This window comes from Bombyx mori, chromosome 16 (assembly GCF_030269925.1).
Source record: "Bombyx mori chromosome 16, ASM3026992v2".
NCBI lineage: Eukaryota > Metazoa > Arthropoda > Insecta > Lepidoptera > Bombycidae > Bombyx > Bombyx mori.
The window spans coordinates 2,861,737-2,881,556 of NC_085122.1; the positions used below are offsets into that span (position 1 = coordinate 2,861,737).

The 19,820-nt window shown below is 38.0% G+C and overlaps 1 protein-coding gene and 2 long non-coding RNA genes across 10 annotated transcripts; 2 read left to right on the forward strand and 1 right to left on the reverse strand.

Annotated features, from left to right (window-relative positions):
• Nucleotides 1-409: 409 nt before the first annotated feature.
• LOC105842889 (proclotting enzyme) lies at nucleotides 410-12,771 on the forward strand. Of its 6 annotated transcripts, XM_038016288.2 has the most exons (9): nucleotides 452-592; nucleotides 2,261-2,473; nucleotides 3,902-4,257; nucleotides 6,499-6,589; nucleotides 8,779-8,895; nucleotides 9,328-9,498; nucleotides 10,767-10,937; nucleotides 11,623-11,779; nucleotides 12,547-12,771. In XM_038016288.2, the coding sequence occupies exons 1-9, from the start codon at nucleotides 563-565 to the stop codon at nucleotides 12,735-12,737; spliced, it is 1,497 nt and encodes a 498-aa protein (XP_037872216.1). In that variant the 5' UTR covers nucleotides 452-562; the 3' UTR covers nucleotides 12,738-12,771. The 6 variants fall into 6 exon arrangements, with proteins under 6 accessions (XP_062528913.1, XP_062528911.1, XP_037872216.1 ...); XM_062672927.1 differs by lacking the exon at nucleotides 10,767-10,937 and having other exon boundaries at nucleotides 440-592; XM_062672926.1 differs by lacking the exon at nucleotides 8,779-8,895.
• Nucleotides 12,772-13,659: 888 nt separating this feature from the next.
• LOC110386806 (uncharacterized) lies at nucleotides 13,660-16,388 on the forward strand. Of its 3 annotated transcripts, none has more exons than XR_009975162.1 (3): nucleotides 13,660-14,559; nucleotides 14,640-15,298; nucleotides 16,108-16,388. It is a non-coding gene; the product is annotated as an uncharacterized LOC110386806 (long non-coding RNA). The 3 variants fall into 3 exon arrangements; XR_009975163.1 differs by having other exon boundaries at nucleotides 13,679-14,559; nucleotides 15,191-15,298; XR_005245606.2 differs by having other exon boundaries at nucleotides 13,660-15,298.
• Nucleotides 16,370-18,958, reverse strand: LOC134200315 (uncharacterized). Its single transcript, XR_009975161.1, has 2 exons — nucleotides 18,296-18,958; nucleotides 16,370-18,090 (listed from the first exon to the last, which is right to left on the reverse strand). It is a non-coding gene; the product is annotated as an uncharacterized LOC134200315 (long non-coding RNA).
• Between the last annotated feature and the right edge of the window lie 862 nt (nucleotides 18,959-19,820).

Sequence of the window (19,820 nt, forward strand, 5' to 3'; positions counted from 1 at the left end):
AAAACCACTATTTTTGTTTGAGTAAAAATGCAGTATTTTACAAAACATATATTTGTTGTAAAACACTTAGTATTCCAATCGGAGCTCAGAAGTTCCAATGTCAGGGATGCTCAAGCAATAAGGATTAGATCTTAGTCGTTCTTATCTTTTAGAGTAATGTTAAGCTTATTACACAGCATAGAATATATTTTACATTCCTCATCGAAGTTAAGGAAATAGTCAATAACTTTTAAAATTACGATTCAAAGCAACTTTTCTATAGATCAAGGAACAAAATTTATTTCTATTGCATATATGAGAGAACGATATTCCAGTCCAAGGTGTTACTGCATACCTTAAACGTAACAATGTGAATGCTTGACCTTACAAAGCTTGGAGATAAGTTTTACAACAAGTGCTTAGCTAAAATAAACAACCTAAAACCTTTTACCTTCCAACCTAATAATACGGATGTTTTAAATTTTAAAATTGCAACACTGAGATTGTCGAACATTGAATTGCCACAAATCTGTCTGCAGGTGTTACGGAGTTTTCCCCACAAAACAAGTTCGAGAAGTTAATAATGACTTTTTTAAATATTATATCAATTGCGGTAAGTTCTTTTTTATATTCGAAATAGGGAAGTTTGGAGTTAAGCAGTTAAAATGTTTCGTACGCGGTGTAGGGGTATAAGGAAAATATTGATATTCCATTCGCGATCGGTCTCTGGTCGTACAAAGGCTGTTTTTAAGTTGTTACATACTACGTACCTATCGATCTCATTGTAGCTTTTGCCGTATTCATCTTTTAGATAATGAAAAATATTAAATGAGTTTGTTGTGGGGCCTTTGTCCAGTTTGTATTATTTATTACATTATGGTATCCGGACTCCAGAATAAACGTGAACCTCGCTGATATAGTTGTTCCGATACAAAAATCACAAAAACATTGTTTAAATCGATCGAGTAAATGATGAACTTCTAGTGGACTTTCAAACAAGCAACTTCAGAATGTTGTTTTGATAATTTATTTCTACTTTCATATCAAATAGGTGCTGCCAGTTCAAAAAATAACTATTCTCCTATACATTTTTGCCATTTTTTAAGCTATGGTTAGTAGATTTTCAGAGTTATTCAAACGAATATTTCAATCCCAATTTTATCCCCATTCACCCCTCGATTCCTATTAACCCCGTTTGACGGTAATGAAAACTATTAAATGGGTTTGTTGTGGGGGCTTTGTCCAGTTTGTATTATTTACCGATTCAGTCGAAACTTTAGACAGTCCACAAATTATATCGGTGCTCAAACTTTTTGTCAAATTTCATTCTTACAACTAAATCTCGTAATCCAATATATTTTCACGACTTCCGTGATAAATGACTAGCATCACTACATACTATAAAACAAAGTCGCTTTCTCTGTCCCTATATCAGTCTGTCCCTATGTATGCTTAAATCTTTAAAGCTACGCAACGGATTTTGATGCGGCTTTTTTTAATAGATAAAGTGATTGAAGAGGAAGGTTTATATGTATAATAACATCCATTAAATAGTGGAGAAATCAATAATAAATTACAGTTTCCGAAGCGACGCGAGGGCAGGTCGCTAGTTTCGTAATAAAAATCAAAGTGGGCAAATTACAAATTGTTTTTTTTTTTTTTGTACTGCTCCACCCTTCAAACCGAAACGCATTACTGCTTCGCGGCATAAATAAGCAGGGCGGTGGTACCTATCCACGCGGACTTACAAGTGGTCCTAACACCAGTAATTACGCAAATTATAATTTTGCGGGTTTGATTTTTATTACAGATGTTAGTCCTTCACTGTGGAAGTGAATCGTGAACATTTGTTGAGTATATATTTCATTAGAAAAATTGGTACCCGCCTGCGGGATTCGAACACCGGTGCATCGCTTCAACACGAATGCACCGGACGTCTTATCCTTTAGGCCACGACGACTTCAAAGCTTCCGCTCCACGCATTCCGATTTCTGTCAAACAGCGTCAACCTACTATAATATTGTGACCTCATGTCTCAAAAAAACAGCAGCATTCAGGTTGTGAGACGAGCTGCGCCTACCACGTTGGCCTCGTTTTAAATCTCTTTTGCAAAAGACCTGTTGTAATACTCAGTGTCTTCCCGAGGCGAGGATGTACTGACGACGGCTACGGGAGAAGGAAGGAACTTTCCGCCGATTGCGAGTGGCGCACTGATCAAAGACACATCACTGGATTATCCCAAATATATCCTCCCGTACTTAGTAATAAGCAATAATTTTAGAGTTGTATCCCTTCACTGCTGCTCATACTACTGGTGTCAGCTCAAAAGAAGACGCAGCCCGCGCTGGTGTCTCCGTGCCCTAGTGTCTTCGAATACGACACAAGCATACAGCATCCAGGTAGATGGTACGGCGTTATCAAGCTATCAAGCGACTACACTATCCACTCGTTGTGGTTAAGAGTACATTTCGACAACCATACTATCGCGTTTAAGGTAAAAACTTCGTGTTTTGTGGTTAAAGTAGAACTTATGAACTTTACACATTTTTTGCTTGCCTTTTGTCTGCATGTACCGAGCGGAGATATCAAATTAAATTCTAACATCAAATACATCACAACTTTTGGGGGCTATAGATACTTACGGTTTTATTTTTTATTTGTGAGATCGCGATATTTCAACGCTGTTGCATGTTTCATTATCATGTAATAAAACGTAATATTTGAGTTATGGGGTGAATCTTTGCTTTCATCGCTGTCTGAATTCTGATTCTACTTGTATTCCAAAGAGCTACGTACAGAAACACATGATAGACTCTATGGGAAGTTGTACCAAAAAAAAACTCTATGGGAAGCTCACCAGGGTATGTTAGAAATGTCTACCTTCACGACCCTTCAAATTTAGAACCGCTCCGTATGTATTCTAAGCTAACGTCAGAACGTTACCTTGACAAAGCGGTGCGACACGATAATCCTCTTGTCGTTATTTACTTATGCGACTCCGTCAACAGGGCAACGTGAAGTCGCCGTCGCCCGAAATATTGTCTAAATTTGTCGGATCCCCCGGATACACTTTCGGTGTTTTCAAACCCCTCAGGCACCGGTCACCGTCCTCGTCGAACCCATCGATTACGACGAAGAGTTCGACGAGTGAATTAACCCATAGACACAGCTCACTGAGTTTCTCGCCGGATCTTCAAAGTGGGTCTTCAGTGGGTAGTTCTTTTGACGTTCAACAAGTATGTACTTTCATTTATGTTGAATATTTTTTTTATTTGATTTGATTTCATTTGTTCGCGATTCCGATCCGATGATAGATTCTACAAACCGCTGCTCTTGCTAGGGCTAGTGTTAGTATTTTTTTATTATTATATAGGTATTGCTTAGATGGTTGGACGAGCTCACAACCCACCTGGGGTAAGTGGTTACCGGAGTCCATAGACATTTACAACGTAAATGCACCACCCACCTTGAAATATAAGTTCTAAGGTCTCAGTATAGTTACGTCGGCTGCCCTACCCTTCTAACCGAAACGCATTACTGCTTCACGGCAGAAATAGGCTGGATGGTGTTACCTACCTGTGCGGACTCACAAGAGATCCTACCACCAGTAATTACGCAAATTATAGATTTGCGGGTTTGATTTTTATTACAAGATGTTATTCCTTCACCGTAGAAGTCAATCGTCAACATTTGGTAAGTACCTACGTATTTCATTAAAAAAATTGGTACCCGCCTGCGGGATTCGAACACCGGTGCATCGCTAGATACGAATGCACCAGACGTCTTATCCTTTAGGCCACGACGACTTCTACCTACCCGTCTGGGCGTAGTTGAAACACCCCCTTAGGCTGCCAGGGAAAAAAATGGGAGGTTTTAGCCAATTTGAATTGTATTAATTAATCTTAATTTTTATGTTTTTTAGAACTGCTTAGGAAGCGTGACGCAGGAGAACATATTCGAATTTATGATCAACAGAACGGATTTCGTAATCAACCCCGGCGAAGTGAAGAAAGTACAGTTTTATGTTGAATATAAGGTTACGATGGCTCCGCCTAAAGTAAAATATATATTGTTTAATGGACACAAAATATGCGGGCCGTCAGACTCTCTGATCCTGCGACGTTCACAGTATCGTTACCACGGGACTGATATGACTGGATGTCCTTACCGACCAGGTGCTCCGCCACCATCCTCGGAGGAGGAAACTTCTAGAAACTCAACAAATCATATACAAAGCACTACCAAGGCCGGCGTGGAGTCTAATTCAACAAAAAAGATGTAAGTATTAACTTCATCTATACTAATATATAAATCTACAGTGGTTTTTACGAATGTTCTGTTATAACTACTGAACCATGCATCCGATTGACTTGAAACTTGGTATCTATGTAGAAAATACATGTACTTAATGGATAGGCTAATATTTATATGAGTGTTTGACTCCCTAATAATAATGACAATATATAATAATCTTAATTTTAAATGCTCAGCGAAGCGGGTGAGTACGGCTAGTACATCTATAATTATTTTTTTTTTTTTTTTTTTTTTTTTTTATTGCTTAGATGGGTGGACGAGCTCACAGCCCACCTGGTGTTAAGTGGTTACTGGAGCCCATAGACATCTACAACGTAAATGCGCCACCCACCTTGAGATATAAGTTCTAAGGTCTCAGTATAGTTACAACGGCTACCCCACCCTTCAAACCGAAACGCATTACTGCTTCACGGCAGAAATAGGCAGGGCGGTGGTACCTACCCGTGCGGACTCACAATAGGTCCTACCACCAGTGATTACGCAAATTATAATTTATTATATTTATAAATTATAATTATAAATATATAAATGAATATTTATATTTTATGTTTGTAATTTCTGCATTCTTAACACATTAATGCGATTGTGACAAGCAGCAGAGCGTGACTTGGTTTCAGTAGCTGTTAATAAAGCTAATATCAGCCCGCTGAGTTTATTTATTTATTTGGGAAACAAACAGTACAATACAAACAGATAATATTTAAAAAAATATAGCTAAAACAATAACCAAAAATGTTTCCACAATCAAAATCACATATAAGTAGAGAGTGAACAAGAAGAGAAATTTAGAAATTTAAATTACAAAAAAACAAAAGCAACACAATACGCACATATTATTTTTATACATCAACTATACTACTTATCGGGCTAAATAACCTTATAAAAGTTTTAAAATAGCTTTTCTATATGCTACAAGTGACAAAGAATGTCTTAAAGCTGGATGATGATCATCCTCAGATACAAGAGGAAGGGACGAACGAATAACCTTACAAGCACAATTACTTATTACTAAATCTAAGCATCTTTTATTTATATTAGAAATCGAATTAAATTGTTTAAAACTATTAAAAGCTAAAAAATTAGAAAGACCAAAGACAAGTGAGTCCCACCGATCACTATTCAAGAGTCTAGCAGGTCCACCAACACCGATCAGCTCCTAAGAAGCATTCCTTATATTGAAATCGCCGACGCACAAAAATTCGTCACCAGGATTGGTAATAATTGTGTCAGAAATATCCTCAAAAAAACTAATTTCATCTTCAAACTGAGAGGAACATTGAGGAAAATAGCAACAGTCAAGATGGAGTAGTTTACTAACATTATTGTGCTTAATATTTATTTTTATCGAAATAATATCAGCTGATCGGTTTCTGTTGGAAGGAAGACAGGTTAAATTAAAAACGGTAATTCCTCTACGCACAGCAATAAGTACCCCGCCACCCAAAGAATCATTTCGAGAGTTATAGTTCCGATCGCAACGGTAAACAACAAAACGCTCATCAAACAACTCCGAGTCATAAATAAATTAACCATGTCTCACTAAGACATATATCATTATCATATAAAATAATGTTTCTATAAAACAAATTAGTTTTACTACGTAAACCACGAACGTTCTGGTAAAAAATCTTTAAATTAGCCATTAGAGAGAGAGAAAAAATAGATCATATAAATAATAACCAACAGTATTAATAGTCCACGGCTTAAACCACAGCATAATAATTAACATGTCAATACATAAATACCTACACATACGAGAATATAGATCTTAACATTAATCAAAGACCCACCCCAGGAGTAAAAGTTCCAAACGAACAATATATAAAATTCTCCAATGCTAAACAATAAGTATGTTGCTATATCATAACAAGCCTTACATAGTAATGTTATTAAAATAGTTAAAAAAACATTTAAAAGTTTCTTAACAAATTGAAATAGCCCGATCATCAACTTTTGAAAAGAAAAAAACAAAATTATGATATATTTTACACTACAAAAAATAGCATGTGCTTTAAAAACAGTGAATATAATAATAAGGAAAACACCTATATATTTTTTTTTAAATCATCTTGGGAAGCAATCACGACTCGCGATAGCGCGGGTAATTATAATGATCGGTTGTAAGGACGTATTCATATAATTGAACTGTTCTATATCTAGGTGTGCAATAAAGTATAAATTATCTCTCCCTCTCTCTATTTGCAGTGAAAACACAGACGTAGAGGATTTATTAGGAGGATCAGTGACCTTTATGTTGCCGAATACAATTAATAACTATCACAACAATAGTGAACACGTAAGTTCCATTAGAAATTATTCTTCTGATAATATCCTTTATGCGTAAAGTTATATGTTTCATTTTGCTTCTAATTTAATTAATACTAGCTGACCCGGCAGACTTCGTAGTGCCTCAATCGATAAATAAAAGACCTAAACTTTGGTATAAAATAAACTTAAAACAACCTTTTAAACCTTCTCTGGACCTCCACAAATAATTCAAGACCAAAATTAGCCAAATCCGTCCAGCCGCTCTCGAGTTTAGCGAGACTTAACGAACAGCAATTCATTTTTATATATAGAGATTATGTTGTTAAGGACAGATTCGGTATGATTACGTGCGATTTGTATTTCCCGGATTCCGCTTCCATATCGGTTCATTCATAAATTGGCAACATAAATTACGAACCTTTTACCTACCATTGGACTTTTTGGCGGGAACGCGAGGAGTGAAGTTTTGCGATTTGTTTTATTTTGTGTATTTAGTGTTTCTTCCGGTTTAAATGTGTAATAACGGTGGTTTATTAACTGTTTAATATCTGTGAAAGAGCACAAATGAGGGAAAATGAAACAAAGCCGCTGGACGTAACTTCTCGGGATCCTCCATAAAGTTCACTGAAAAAATCTCAGTAAATGACCACCAATTTACTGAGATTATATTTCATCTCATAACATCTCATCTGATTTGTTTTAATTTCATCCCAGTTGATTAATGTCTCAAATTAATCACCTTTATTTCATTTCACTCCATTTTATCATTTTTCATAAAAATAAGAAGGTAAATTAAAATAAGACATGACCTAAAGGTCTTAGTTACCGGGTCATAAAATCCCTTAAAAAAAGGAAGTTTACCTACGATCATTTAATTCATTGGAATTTTACCAACAGGTTTTTATCTATAAATAACCTGAATTGAATGGTATAAACATATTGCGTAGCATTAATTTCAACTTTAACGTATTTACAAGTGTTGAGACTTTTCCTTATTCCTTTTTTAACACACTATTCACGCCATCTGTTAACGCTCTAAGTAAAACAAAGTCAAGAAAAAAAAAGAAGAATAAACAACAATGGCAGTAAAAAAATTAGGTGTCGTTGCTTAAAATGAAAATTGTGAGAATATTGTTAATTAATCAATATGCATATAAAACTCTAGAGAGTTTAATTCAAAGGTATATCAAAGAGCTTCGGGGTGAGTTAATTAGTTTATCCTTTTCTCAGTCCCGCCAACATTAAGTGATGCAACAAATAAGTCTGCTAATAAGTTCTTCCTTTCATACACCATACGGGGCTTTCTGAGGTCACAAAAATGGATAGTCTCAACATGAACATTAGGAAGTAAAAATTGGTAAAAAAAAAACACGACTTATTGGTATTGTGAAAATTATGGGAATTGTTTAGATGGGTAGACGAGCTGACGGCCCACCTGGTGTTAAGTGGTTACCGGATAGACATCTACAACATAAATGCCGCCACCCACCTTGTGACATGAGTTCTAAGGTCTCACTTTTAACAGTACAACGGCTGCCCGTCTTCCAAAAGGTCGCCAGTCATTGGAAGAATAGTTCGGTGAGTCGAATTAGTCCCACAGAACATCACTGATAGGTTGAGGCTCAGTCAAGTTGATCGGTTACAAGTAAGAGCCGTCAGTGGTCCCTCAGCGTCGCTCGAGAACGCCGGCACATCGGCTGACTTATTTACTGTTTCACTGTACATTGCGTGTTGTGTATTATTGATTAAGAGATTTCTACATTTTCATTTTATTGTACGTGCATAAAGACGGTTCTTGGCACGTCCGGAAAAATAAGGATGTGGAGAGGCTTTTTGGTGAGCCAAATATTCTGGGGGAGATGAAGGCACGGAGGTTCGGATGGGTCCGGCATGTAGTACGTATGGAGCAGGATCGGGCTGCGAAACGGGTGTACCGGAGGGACGCCGCCCCGTAGGGAGGCCCAAGTACCGCTGGTCTGACGCTGTGGAAGGAAATTTACGGAAGCTCCAAGTGTCGGACTGGCAAGGTGTTGCGCAGCGTCGGGATGAATGGCAAAGTTTATTGTCGGAGGCCAAGACCCACTTCGGGTAGCGCCAGCGCAGCAGTAGTAGTAGTAGTAGTAGTAGTAGTAGTAGTAGTAGTAGTAGTAGTAGTAGTAGTAGTAGTAGTAGTAGTACGTGCATACGGTTTGCATGGTTGTGACTTATTGTTTTCAGAGCCATTGTGGTAGAATATACGCAAAATCACCTTTGGTCATAGGAGAAGCGATCGAGTCTATACAATGGCCTTGGCAAGTGTCAATATCAAGGTGGACAGCCAGTAGTTTATATTATGTAAGTATAATGTTTGAAAATTTCGTTGAAATAGTTAATTACTATCGGGATCAAATCACGCACCGCCATCCATTTATTTAGGTATCCTAAACCTAAATTAGGTTAAGTTGACGTATGTTCATACTAACTCTTTTTTTATTATTGCTAAGATGGGTGGACGAACTCACAGCCCACCTGGTGTTAAGCGTTTACTGGAGCCCATAGACATCTATGACGTAAATGCGCCCACCCACCTTGAGATATAAGTTCTAAGGTCTCAGTATAGTTACAACGGCTGCCCCACCCTTCAAACCGAAACGCATTACTGCTTCGCGGCAGAAATAGGCAGGGTGGTGGTACCTACCCGCGCGGACTCACAAGAGGTCCTACCACCAGTCAAACTGTATCACTGTCTCTCTAACTGCCTTTAAATACCTTTCATTGCTTCGTCAGGACGTTGAACGGAAGTATCGGTGTAGTGGCACCTTGGTTTCGACGAGACACGTGATCACGGCTGCTCATTGTCTCACGGTTCTCGGTCAGACCGTTGAGCAAGACGTCGAATCAATTTTTGCGGGCCAGCCGCGGTTGTACGTTCAAACCGTTTATCAGCAACACACTTTGGTAAGTATTTCTCCTGTTGCTTATTATTTTTTTTTCTTTGATGGGTGGACGAGCTCACAGCACACCGGTTTTAAGTGGTCACTGGAGCCCATAGACATCTACAACGTAAATGCGCCACCCATCTTGAGATATAAGTTCTATATGATCTCAGTATAGTTCCAACGGCTGTCCCACCCTTCAAACCGAAACGCGTTACTGCTTCACGGCAAAAATAGGCAGGATGGTGGTACCTACCCGCGCGGACTCACAAAAGGTCCTAACACCAGTAATTACGCAGATTATCATTTTGCGGGTATGATTTTTACTACACGATGAACATTTGTTGAGTATCTCAAGTTGGGTGGCGCATTTACGTTATAGATGTCTATGGGCTCCAGTAACTACTTAACACCAGGTTGGCTGTGAGTTCGTCCACCCATCACGAATGGATTACCTCAAGAAGGCGATTGATTGTGATAGTGAGGTCTACCTTAATCGACTTAATAATTGAATTTAGTTTTAGTTTGTGTTTCGGTGAACATTTTTTATTCATCCTTAACCCCAGCTCGTGCCGGTACAAACATACTAACGCATGCATCTTTGATATACATTACCACCAATCTGTATAGACTCAACCGCTTGCTCGGGCGGTGAGTCCCCATGTAACCAAATTCGCATCGCCTTCCCCGCTCAAGATATTACCCCGGCTTATCAAGAGTGTGTCTGTCCTTCGGCGCCCGAGTCCGATAATAGCTTAAAGTATGCCTTGTTGACCAAGATATGCTTCCTTGCTTCCCTAAGTAGGAACGGACACCCACAAACAATTAACTTAATAACCATAATCCACTAGGTATATGTTGACCAGAGAATTTCGTGTGTCTTGAATGCAACAAAAAGCCGCCATCGCCCGAAGCATGTCTTGTTGGATCCACCGAATTCACTCTCGGTTCCCTTAGGACCCTCAAGCACCAGACACCGTCTTCGTCGAACTGGTCGATTACGACGAAGAGTTCGACCGGCAAACTAACCCATAGACACAGTCCACTTAGTTTCTCGCCTTATCTTCGTAGTGGGTCGCGATTCCGATCCGGTGGTAGATCCTGCGAACCGCTGCTCTTGCTAGGGCTAGTGTTAGTAAATTCAGGTTAAGCCCGTGAGCTCCTACCGGCCGGTCGTAGTTGGAATAGTTTCTTAGGCTACCAGTGAATAGGTAGGAAAAAAAAGTTCCTTTATTGATAAAATTCGTTAAGTTTAAAAAGTTTGAAGTGCATATTTTTAACATGTGACAGGTTGAAAGCAAAAATATCAAAGTTCATCCGGAGTTCGACTACCAAACATTCAGAAACGACCTGAGCATTGTGGAGTTACAACGTCGAGTAACATACTCTACCTGGGTTAGGCCGGCGTGTCTCTGGCCGCAGACGCCGGTACCCGAGAAGCACCTCGCGAAAACTGGAGTGGTAATGCCAACATTATATCTTCTTCTCGCAATAAAAACATTGCTGAAGTCCATGGGCGACGGTAACCACTAACCATCGGGTGGGCCGTATGCTCATCTGTCTACAAGGGCAATAAAAAAAAAAGTAATATATTCATAAACAGTTACACTTTCGTTTAAACCATTCCCCGCAAAACTGCTTACGCAGTTTGACTGCAAGTCACCAGCGCTCGCTTTGTATAAACGTAGCTTATAAATTATTATTATTAAATTAGGTTATATTAATAAAATTAATTTACGTAAATGGTTACAACGTAGTTAACAAGTGTTTTTTTTAATAAACTTTTAAATTTAGCAAGTGCAGGCTCACGTCTTATGTCCTCGGGTAAACTATTGAGTAAGTATGGAGCTCATTTTTTTAACGTTCCATCTCCATAGTAATTTTGCACCATGGGTATTTCAAATTTACCTTTGGACATTGACCTTGTGCCACTTTTATGTTGCACCAAATTAGTGAAACGATCGTGTTTACTATGATTGTTTACAAGTAGAAGATATTTATGTTTCAGGCTAGCCGGTAAAATTTGAGATATTTTATATAGTTTAGTTAAAGTAATCTCCTTTGTCTTTTTATTTACGAGTAATTTTAAAACTTTTGTTTGCAATGATTCTATTTTATCTATGTATGTTACGGCGATTTCTTGCAGGTGGCGGGCTGGGGTTTCGATCAGTCTGGAGAACAAAATGAACTATTAACTACAATCGAAATGTCCGAGGTGGACACGCAGTCCTGTCTTCAAGCTCACGATGCTTCGTTGGCGAACTACTTAACCGATAAGGTTTACTGCGCGAAATATGTCAATGGTACGTACTTGTTTTAGTAGAAAATCTATACCATTTTAACGACGATTAAATCATGCCTACAAACGATTCGTGAAATATTTACATTTAAATTGAATTCTATAGATCTTCTCCTTCTTTTTCTTTATCGTTCCCTCACTGCTGAGGATCGCGACTAGATGAGACGTTCCTCCACAGTGTTCGGTCATGGGTGGCATGGACCGCATGGCACAGACTACCACCAAGTGCTTCCCTTCCCTTGCTATAGATGATCAAACTGGTGGTAGGACGTCTTGTGAGTTCGCACGGAGGTACCACAACCCTGCCTATTTCTACCGTGAAGCAGTAATGCGTTTCAGTTTGAAGGAAGGGACAGTCGTTGTAACTATACTGAGACCTTAGAACTCATATTATCTCAAGGTAGGTGGCGGCATTTACGTTGTAGATGTCTATGGGCTCCGGTAACCAGGTGGGCTGCGAGCTCGTCCACTCATCTATGCAATAAAAATAAAAAATAAAATAAAATTCACTAGTATCTTTAAACCCTCGAAAATGATCTCTTATAAAATTTATAGACATTTTTTTCACAATCATTTGATTGAGGTCTGATTCTCAGTGGTCTTAATCTAGACGTGAATACTTGGAAGTAGCTACTTGTAAGTTCAACAAGTTTCATAAACAGTTCGTTGTCTAATGAGATAGTTTCGAGCTGCGAATCTTTGTCAAATAGTGAGTCACGACGAGTCCTGACCTCACAGGAAACTCACGAAGCAGAGGACTGTGTGTTCCAGGCACTAGTAACTGCCACAACGACAGCGGGGGCGGCATGATGGTCCGAGTGAGGAACAAATGGTACCTGCGCGGCGTGCTCTCGTTCTACTACTCGCCCGAGCTGCAGCACGCCTGTCAGAGTCACGCCCTGTTCACGGACGTCGCCAAGCACCTGCCCTGGATCAAACAGCACGTCTACGACTTCTTGTGATGTCAACGAATAGGAATAAACGAATAACTAAGTCTTTTTGTATTTATTTAAGTACATATGAACGTACGTACACGGTTCTAGTCATCTTGAATTGAAATCCCGTACAAGCAGGTTCCACTCTCTAGTCTCCACGGTGGCAAACCAGTCAGGATACTGTTTTGAAGGGACCGTCGTTTTACAACTCAATTGAGATTATACTCCGAAGTCTCAACATGGATGTCGTCATTCAAGTTAACTAATATCAGATGGACCATGAGCACGCTCTTGGTTTCACTAACAAAAAATTCAACATGCAAAAAAACTACTAATAAAAACTACTAATAAAAAACTATTAATAAAAACTACTAGTTCGTTTCCAAATGATTCTTGTCCACCTGATGATTGTCTGGAAGAGATCGCTCTTAGCGATAAGACCGCCAATTGTACTTTTTTGTGTTTAATGTATCGCACTGTTTATTTGTTTTTTGGTGTACAATAAAGAATACTCTCTCTCTCTCTCTCTCTCTCTCTAATCTATTCACAGACTTAAAATTTCTTTAATGCGCTGTGTCTAATTTGCTCAGCTCTAATTTTCGGATCATATTGATGCCCTAACGTCAAAAGTTGAGCATCAACTGAGACAAAAGAAGTACTAAATTTAACTCACCTTCAATCCGAATACTGTTAATTTTAATCAACACAACCTACATACAATAAAACCCATTTCAAGTGGTAAAACAGGCTTTATTGCTACATCTATCTATAGGCAAGACTATACCAAGTTTTTTTTTATGATTGAAGGATTACTGGTGGCTCGGAGGACTTTCCAGTTTCACCAGGACAAGTGGGCGAGCAGAGGCTCAGCCAGCAGGGTGGGATTTGCTAACAGTTGCCCGAACACTTCCGAAGGTGACCTAACAGCCCAAGAGCAGCTGCTTCGCGAATGAATCCACTACCGGATCGAAATCGCGACCCGCTGTGAAGATCCGGCGAGAAACTCAGCGGGCTGATGCATGGATTAGGTTGCACGTCGACCTCTTTGTCGAGTTCGACGAGTACGGTTACCAGGGTCCCTAAGCCTGCTCCTAGTGTTAGAGCTGAAGGCGTCTAATGCAAAGGTTATTGGATCTGATGGATCCGTGGTACCAAGACACTGCACCTACACAGCGTGCCCATACTTACAACATAGCTTATCATCAAACTTAGATAGTGACGAAAGCTTGGTGGAAAAATTGGTGATGATTATCTATCATCATGTAGAAATAGAGAATTGCTAAGAAGTCCGTTTTTTTCGGAAGTCAGTGCATCTCGCATCTAGATTAAGATCCTGCCTTGCGATTCTCTAAAAGTCAAACAAGAACTCGCATCTCACTACGAAATTCTCCATCACTTCGCATTCGCAATAGAATGACCTTGAATTGGCATTCTGTAAACACTAATCTTAATTACCCTGCCTCGAGCGAAGTGAAGTGACAACGAAGTTTGTTTATACTACTACTAGGGATAGCCGTAAACACGCAAATGTAAATCGAAGCTTACCGGTTTCAGTTTTTCGTTGTATTTATAAGCATTCTGTAAGAAAATACTATGAATTTAAGCTTTGGTGTTAAAGCCACATCTAATATATCTAAAAAGAAAATTAAAAGTCATATATTTATGAAATTAATTGTAATTTCTGGATGTACGCTAAGTTCCTTTGCGTGCACTGGCGAATACCAGAATTAAAAAACAAAATTTTAATTGTTTTCAAAACAATCTCAAGCAGTCGGAAGTTTTTATTTTGCTTTTTCTAGATTTTTTGTTACTTTGTGAGTGAATTTAACGTTAAATAAAAAATTATGAGGTAAGTAAAAGTTAGTTTTGAGGCTATCAATGGTTCATCCATTTGTTTTTTAATCTAAAATTTCAATATATTACCAACAGACTTAACGAGCGTTCTTCTCATCCGACATTGGTGCAAATAGAGGCATTGATAGACGTTTTGGATTAAAAGCTAGCGAAACAAAAGGTTTAATCGTATCTCAACATGTTCAATAAGATAACAAGGATATTAAAAAATATTGGAACTAAATTCTCTTGTCAGATATGATCCATTCCCGGAGAAATATTTAGGACATGTTAACATCTATTTATGTATGATAAATCTATCTACTACGTTTTTATTGATATTCTATTTTAAGAGGGAATATCGGTAATTTATCTGTATCTCAAATTCACCAGCAAAAAAAATTATATTGAATTAAATAAATCAAATCATTAACAATTTAGGTATTGCAAGTTGGATTGATGTTGTTGGAATGTTTTTATTGATGCAGAGGTGACTCTATTTATGGTAAAGGGTGTGCATATTGGTACAGGGGTGGCAGGCAGTTCCAGAGTATTGACTAAACTGACATTATGTAGGTTAAAGGCTGCATACTCCGTTTAAAATAAATGAACAAAATTTAGGCATAACCTTTTTTATTATATTTAAGGAACTACAACAGATTGAAAATACTAATCCACATCATAAGAATATTGTAAGGAGAATTTATTGCCAACTCGGAAAATGTATCAGTATTGGAACAATCCCAAACATACAGGTATCTATGTTATACCTAATTATCTTAAATAAATACCTAAACAAAACTTGCATTTTAAAAATTAATATTTATTGGCTTTTTAGCATTGCATCAAGAATCACCTATTTTGCAGTTTTCTCGGGCTGGGGGCCGAACCTCCTACGAGGTCCCCGCGCCTAGAGGGCGCGCGGGGTATGTGAGACTCAACGATCTGCAGGTGTTGAGAGCAGATCGCGGGCCCAAGGATTTTAGGGCCCACCCACTAAACGACTCCCCTGCACTCTTACACCCGACGTCCGATCTCCGTCCGGGGTCAGAACCCGTTCAGAGTAGGGGGGTTCCCGCGGTCAACACTACAACCAGACACGCGGCGCCACCCCGAGGACGCCCGACCCACGGGTCGTCGAGGCGATAGTCGACGACCAACGACGTCAGTCTCCGCGGTACGGCGGCCCTACCAGGCCGCCCGGGCGGTGCCGCTGGTGTTCCGGGATACCCCGCTGGGCCAGAACCAGCCTGCCGGGTCGGAACGCGATACACCGCCGACCGGGGTTTTGCAGTCATCCTCCCCTAACTAAATGCAAGTGACTTCTACTTATTGTGATGCTACTACTAGTAGCTCCAGCCACAGTAGGTCTCATGTTAGTCAAGACATTGGGTTGTTAGGTAAGTGTTTATTCAGGGCAAAGTACCTATTCAGTGAACAACCATATTAGGGACATTGATTTGTGCATAATGCTGTTACTTGTTAATAAAAACCTTTTCTTGTATGTATTCTAAACATTGTATTTTAACTAACCTTGTTTTTAAATAAATTTATTTTTTTTCAGCACCTCAACACCTGACCTGCTATTTCACCACTTTTCAATGAAAAGCAGAGTGTACTCAAATTACAACAAATTACACAGTACCAGGATATATAACTTAAACAACCATGGGGAAATAAATAGTCGACAGTCTGCAAGAAGGATGAACTGTTGGTGGAATTAGCATATGCAGCTAGGAATTTTAAACCTGTATTTCCACATATTACTGATGCAAACAAATTTCAAAATTATTGTATATAACTATTGAATAAAACTATAATAAAACTATTTTTATAAATCATTAATTTATATTTGAAGTTACTTCACACTATAAGTGAGTTACTTCACACTATAAGTGAGTGAATTTAGAAAAAAGAGTAACTACTGCTCGGGAAGCGAACGTGGAGTCAATGCTTGCCCGCGCATACATAATTTAAATTAAATTACTTTTTTTTCTTACCTATGCTATCATATGAGTCGACTATTATCAAAGCCGGCAATGTGACTTTTGGACAATTATTGGTAAATCAGAAAAACGAATTATTGACGTTGTATTCCATTGGCAGTCACAAAACTCTTCTAAACGATATCTTAGATATTAAGGTTAAGTATTAACCTTTATTTAATGCAGGTTTTGAACCGTATTCTTTGAAGGAGACGATTATATTCAAATCAATCTGTATTGACATATCAATAACATTTTTTTGTCCAAATGCACAGATTGCCACCTTTGATAATAGACGACTCAAGTAAGCTAATTAGTAGAATTTAACAAAGTAATTCAACATGACCACCATAATTTAAATGTGATCTCATAATTTGAGATTATGGGAACTGGCAGCTCTGCACAATTGCAAATGTTGTGCAAAACACAACACGCAACAGCTATTTTTGCTACCTTATCAGGGTGATAAATTGGCACCCTATGGATCAGCAAACACCTGAATCTACTCTTTAACAGAACTATTGTTCTTTTCACTGAGTTACGGGCAGTGGAATGAAGGTGGTGCTACAAAGCTTCAGGAGTATCTCTCTCCGTATTAGCATTAGCTAGCCATTATTAGCAGGTATTAGCTAGCATAGCATTATCGCCTATTTCTGAAGCAGTAATGCGTTTCGGTTTGAAGGGTGGCGCAGCCGTTGTAACTATACTGAGACCTTCGAATTTATATCTCAAGGTTGGTGGCGCATTTAATTTGTAGATGTCTATGGGCTCCAGTAACCACTTAACACCAGGTGGGCTGTGAGCTCGTCTAACCATTTAGATGGTGAAATGAAAAAAAAATTAGCAAAAGGTGTCATAAGGTTGGAACGTTGAGCATATACAGAAAGACCGAAAAGATGTTAATTATTTATAATGGTCATTACTTGCTGTCATTGACTAATCTTTAGTAGATTTTATTTTGTTTTTTTTATAACTGAATAAAGTTTATTTAAAATAAATACTAAATTTCACAATAACTTTAAAGCAATATACACAATTCAATTTAACTGAAACGAATACAATCTGAATACATAGTTCATAATACACATTTCGTTTATGGATTACATATCATCAGAATTTCGAAAAATATTAATGGCTTTACAAATTGTACATTTTCTGGCATGATAGCCTTTGTGACAGTAAAAACATTTTTTATTGGTGGCAGGTCTTTTTAAGGCCACCAACGTCCCATCAATACACCCAACAACCAAAGTGATTTTAATTTTTTTACAAAAACTGCAATATTTAGCATTAGATTAATATTGGTACTTTTTTATGAAGAAAAAAAAAAATTATTTAGTTTAAACCACCTTCTTTTTTCTTCAGTTTTCCTTCAACTTTTGCCATTCTTGAGCATTCTGCGGGAATCTTAAATATTTATATATAGTTGCTGGGTTGTTCAGAGCCTCCACAACCTCAGATATACACTGGGATATCTGGGACAAATATGTTCTTATATTTTCTTTTATGATTTTTTTGGTAACTTCATTTGCCCAAATAAACAAGGTGCACAATAACTGAAACTAAGAAATAATCAATAAACAATACACATAGTTATTAGAGAATCTAATTTGTATTCTTTCAAGATATTTTTGGTAGATTAGTTTAGTGGCATTGTTTTACAATAATGGGAGAGTTGGATATAAACAAATGAGCAAACTTTAATAATATGTTTTAAAGTACCTATTTTGTACATAAAGACACAATCTTACCACATGGAATACCTACCTTTAGAAGAGTTGAAAGTCCTTTTCAATGGCTTTTAGTGGTCTTCGTCAAAGGGTGTAATTCACACCCTAACTGGTTAAGGATCATATATCCTTCGACAATTTATACACTTTCTTTATACTTTTACATAGTCGTCATCTCAAGTTAAAAGTGATAAATTGTGAATTTCGTAGGCTTGTCGACGCATTTCACGCTGATCCGTAGCGTCAGCCTCTTTCAACAATGTTTTCAATAAAAACATACGCTCCATAAAATATCGATGAAGAATAGTTATTTTAAAGTGCAATTTTGTTAATTAATAGTATTTTTTTAATAATTAACAGCGATTTATAACGTTTTCGTATATTCTCACTCACAAGAAACACTTAAAACACTAACTTTTGATTTGACAAATAAAATGATTTTGCGATGCGAAGTTCTTGCCGAAATTCAACGTGATTTACACTACAGAATGCCGTTTCAAACTCAACATCAACGTCAACTCATACATTTTAGTAAAAAAAACTCACGCTTGCTAGTTCAATTCACCCGCGAGGGGCGCTAGTGTAGATTCGGCACTACAATGAAATTTACAGAATGCCAATTTAAAAACTCACACCAAATTCACGTGCGAGTTTGTTAAACAACGCTTACAGAATCGCACGGCTGACCTTACCAGTATTTTTAAATTTTTCTGTAATAAATATAGTTTAAGTTTACGAGCATGATGCGTTCAGTCGCAACACCCTGTATGAATGAACTCACGTGGAAATTAAGCTTCTTTGGATCGTTAAAGAACACACGAGATTCTAAGAGCTATAAAGTCAGATCTAGTTGTTCCTTTATCTAGACTGTTGAATTTTTTTTTATCGCTTCACTTGGTAGACGAGCTCACAGCCCATCTGGTTGTTACTGGAGCCCATAGACATCTACAACGTAAATGCGCCACCCATCTTGAGATATAAGTTCTAAGGTCTTAGTATACTTACAACGGCTGCCCCACCCTTCAAACCGAAACGCATTACTGCTTCACGGCAGAAATAGGTAGGGTGGTGGTACCTACCCGTCCGGACTCACAAGAGCTCCTAAAAGGAGTCGAAACATCGCACGTATTCGGAAAAAATCTAATCGAGGGACGAAAGGCTATTTGGTATATCTGGTATGGCTGTTTGGTAAGCGCAATTTTTGCTTTTTGCAATTTTACAGGAGGACCATAACAAAAAAAAAACTTCTTCAGCTATTTGAATGGGGTAAACTTAATTGAAGTTAAATTAAAAACATAGAACGCATTATTAATATTAAATTAAAAAAATTAAAAAGACTGTCTCGGATTTGGAAACGAATTTAGAAAAAAGAGTAACTACTGCTCGGGAAGCGAACGTGGAGTCAATGCTTGCCCGCGCATACATAATTTAAATTAAATTACTTTTTTTTCTTACCTATGCTATCATATGAGTCGACTATTATCAAAGCCGGCAATGTGACTTTTGGACAATTATTGGTAAATTAGAAAAACGAATTATTGACTTTGTATTCCATTGGCAGT